The sequence below is a fragment of the Lampetra fluviatilis genome, chromosome 24 (genome assembly GCF_964198595.1).
Source record: "Lampetra fluviatilis chromosome 24, kcLamFluv1.1, whole genome shotgun sequence".
NCBI lineage: Eukaryota > Metazoa > Chordata > Hyperoartia > Petromyzontiformes > Petromyzontidae > Lampetra > Lampetra fluviatilis.
The window spans coordinates 5,568,715-5,571,454 of NC_136298.1; the positions used below are offsets into that span (position 1 = coordinate 5,568,715).

Consider the following 2,740-nt stretch of genomic DNA (forward strand, 5'->3'; position numbering starts at 1 on the left):
CGATGGTGCTGATGAAGTAAGAATTTACGATTTGAAAGCAGAATTGTTGATGGAGATTTAAAATAAAAACTCAACGCGTCTCTCGGCTCGAACGAGCTCCGAGTCGGCATTCATCATCGCTCTGCCATTGGTGGAAATTCCACGTTACTATGACTGGGGTTAGTCATCCATAGGACAACTTGTAATAAAAGTGAATTAATGTGACGACCGTTTTCAAATTAGTATAGGTTACGAATAGTATATATTTTTTAGTTATATCTATATATTTATTATTTACATTTACGCCTCGGAGGCCAGCGTTTGTGGACACGTTAGAGATCGGAGACACTCCACAGACCCGCCGCCGATGGGCCGCGAGCCGGCCAGACGACGGTGCGGCAAGTGGGTTCGACAACCCATCTGTGCGAACACCATGGATGTTGTCCCGGTGGAGTATGAACCCCTCCTGATATATTTGCCTCGATATCTCAACGAGCCTTTTTTTACACGAGTGAGCCAATAAATAAGTAAACAAAAGGCAGCACATTTGCGTTCAGTCGAAAAACAAACAAACAAAACGCCACCGTCGCAATTAACCCCTCCCCGAAACGCGACACGCGCGGCTTTGTATTAACACAGCCGCGCAACACGTGGAGTAACTCAATTTGAACGCCCATAGATTAACTCAGATGCGCGTCCGTAGACGAACTCAGCTGTCCGCAGACTCGAACAGTAGCGGGGTTGGTTGCGAGTTACCACTTGATGATCGCGTTTGCGCTGGTGACCGGCGTGGCCTGCAAGTGTCCCGGGATGAGGCCGCTGCCGTGAACCGAGAGGCTCGCGGGCCCCAGACCCAGCGACAGAGTGCCCGGCGGCAGGTCTGCGTGATGGGCCACTCTGCCCGAAGGCTGCACGCCGCACAGCCTCTGCTGCTGATGATGATGCTGCTGCTGCTGATGATGCTGCTGCTGCTGATGATGATGCTGAACCTGCGCGGCGAACGCCACGTGCGCCGCGCTTGGAGACACGGCGGCGGCGGCGCTACTGGTCGCCGCGATGATGCTCTCGATGCTGAACGAGGGTCGGTTCACCCCGACAGACGCGGCCGCTGCAGCCGCTGCAGCCGCGACGGCCACCGCAGCCGTCGCCGCTTGCTCCGACTTACGACCGCCGCCACCGCCGCCACCGAACGAATCTCCGGCGCCGCGATCGAGCGCAGCCGCCGCCGCAGCAGCAGCCGCCGCCGCCGACCCCAACTGCATCTGCAAGGCGGACCCCAGCTGCGCGTTGAACGCCTTGTTGAGGCTCAGCTCACCCGCCTGCAGCAGTGGCACCGCCGGCGGCAGCAGGGCCCCCACGGGGGACACGTAGGGCGAGTACTGGTGGTGCAACGCCACGGGGTGAGCGTAGCCGTGCGGCCCGGCGTGCAGACCGTAGGCGCGGCCGTAGGGAGACGCACCGAGTCCGTAGGCGCCGAGGCCGTGCATCATAAAGGCCGCCTGCTCGCGAAGATGCTCGGGCGGCTGACGCTTGAAGCGCTTGCGTCGGCGCAGGAAGGAGCCGTTGTCGAACATGTCTTCGGACGCCGGGTCGAGGGTCCAGTAGTTGCCCTTGCCCGGGTTGCCCGGCTCGCGCGGGATCTTCACGAAGCAGTCGTTGAGCGACAGATTGTGTCGGATCGAGTTCTGCCACGCGGGGAACTTCTCGCGGTAGTAGGGGAAGCGGTTGCTGATGAAGTCGCAGATGCCGCTCAGCGTCAGCTTCTTCTGCGGGCTCTGCAGGATGGACATGGTGATGAGCGCGATGTACGAGTAGGGCGGCTTCACCAACGCGGCTTTGGGTTTCGCCGAACCGGCCGTGACGCCAACAGCACCGGGGACGGCTGTCGTGCCGATACCCCCGCCGCCGCTGCTGCTGCTGCTGCTGCTGCTGCACCCGGCGGCTGCTGCTGCCGCTGCCGTCTTAACGTCAACGACGCCGCTGACGTCTGAAGCCGAGCTCGCCTCGACCCGTCCCATTCCGGCCACCACGTCGCGGATGTCTTCGGCGCGAAGTTGCCCATCCCGCGCGGGGTTCCGCGAAATCGCTCGCCTCTCATCGTCGTCCTCCTCTTCCTCCTCCTCCTCGTCTTCCTCCTCTTCCTCCTCCTCTCCCACCACGTCGATGTCCGCGTCGTCGGCGAGATGCAGCACGGTATGCGCAGACATCCCGCATCCAACGCCACCACCGACACCACCACCACCACCACCAACTCCTCCACCACCAACAACTCCTCCACCACCACCAACTCCACCGCCGCCGCCGCCGCCGCTACAACTGCTCGTGGAGCCGGAGAGCGTCATGTGTCCACAAATATATATATTTCCGATCTCCCTCCAAATTACGAAGCAGCACACCACCACCGCCGCCACCACCCCACCCTCCCTCTCCCTTCCAACCCCAACAGAGAGAAGAAGAAAAAAAAAGGTTGGGAGATTTTAGCCTCACGTCGGCTCGCCACGAGGGTGGATAAACACGGAGTCGGGTTACATTCGCGACGCGGCGCGGGCGCTGATGGCACCAGCAGCGCTATCCGCGTGCTGATGCGCGCAAAGTTTACTGTGGCACAGCAGCGCTTTCGTTCCCTGTCTCTGGCTCGCTTCCTTCTTACTGCCCCTCCTCCTCCTGCTCTTGCGCGCTCTTCTCGTTATCTTACGGATTTCTCTTGCGCTCTTCACCACCACCACCACCCGCTTCACTTTCTCTCGCGCTCTGCCCGACT

At 60.3% G+C, this 2,740-nt stretch overlaps 1 protein-coding gene across 1 annotated transcript; it reads right to left on the reverse strand.

Annotated features, from left to right (window-relative positions):
* Positions 1-249: 249 nt before the first annotated feature.
* Positions 250-2,277, reverse strand: LOC144941231 (uncharacterized). The gene has a single exon (XM_078867851.1). It carries the CDS (start codon positions 2,184-2,186, stop codon positions 732-734), a length of 1,455 nt encoding a protein of 484 aa, XP_078723977.1. The 5' UTR covers positions 2,187-2,277; the 3' UTR covers positions 250-731.
* Between the last annotated feature and the right edge of the window lie 463 nt (positions 2,278-2,740).

Excerpts from the sequence above, each read along its gene's own strand:
- LOC144941231 (XM_078867851.1), bottom strand. The coding sequence starts at position 2,186 with ATGTCTGCGCATACCGTGCTGCATCTCGCCGACGACGCGGACATCGAC.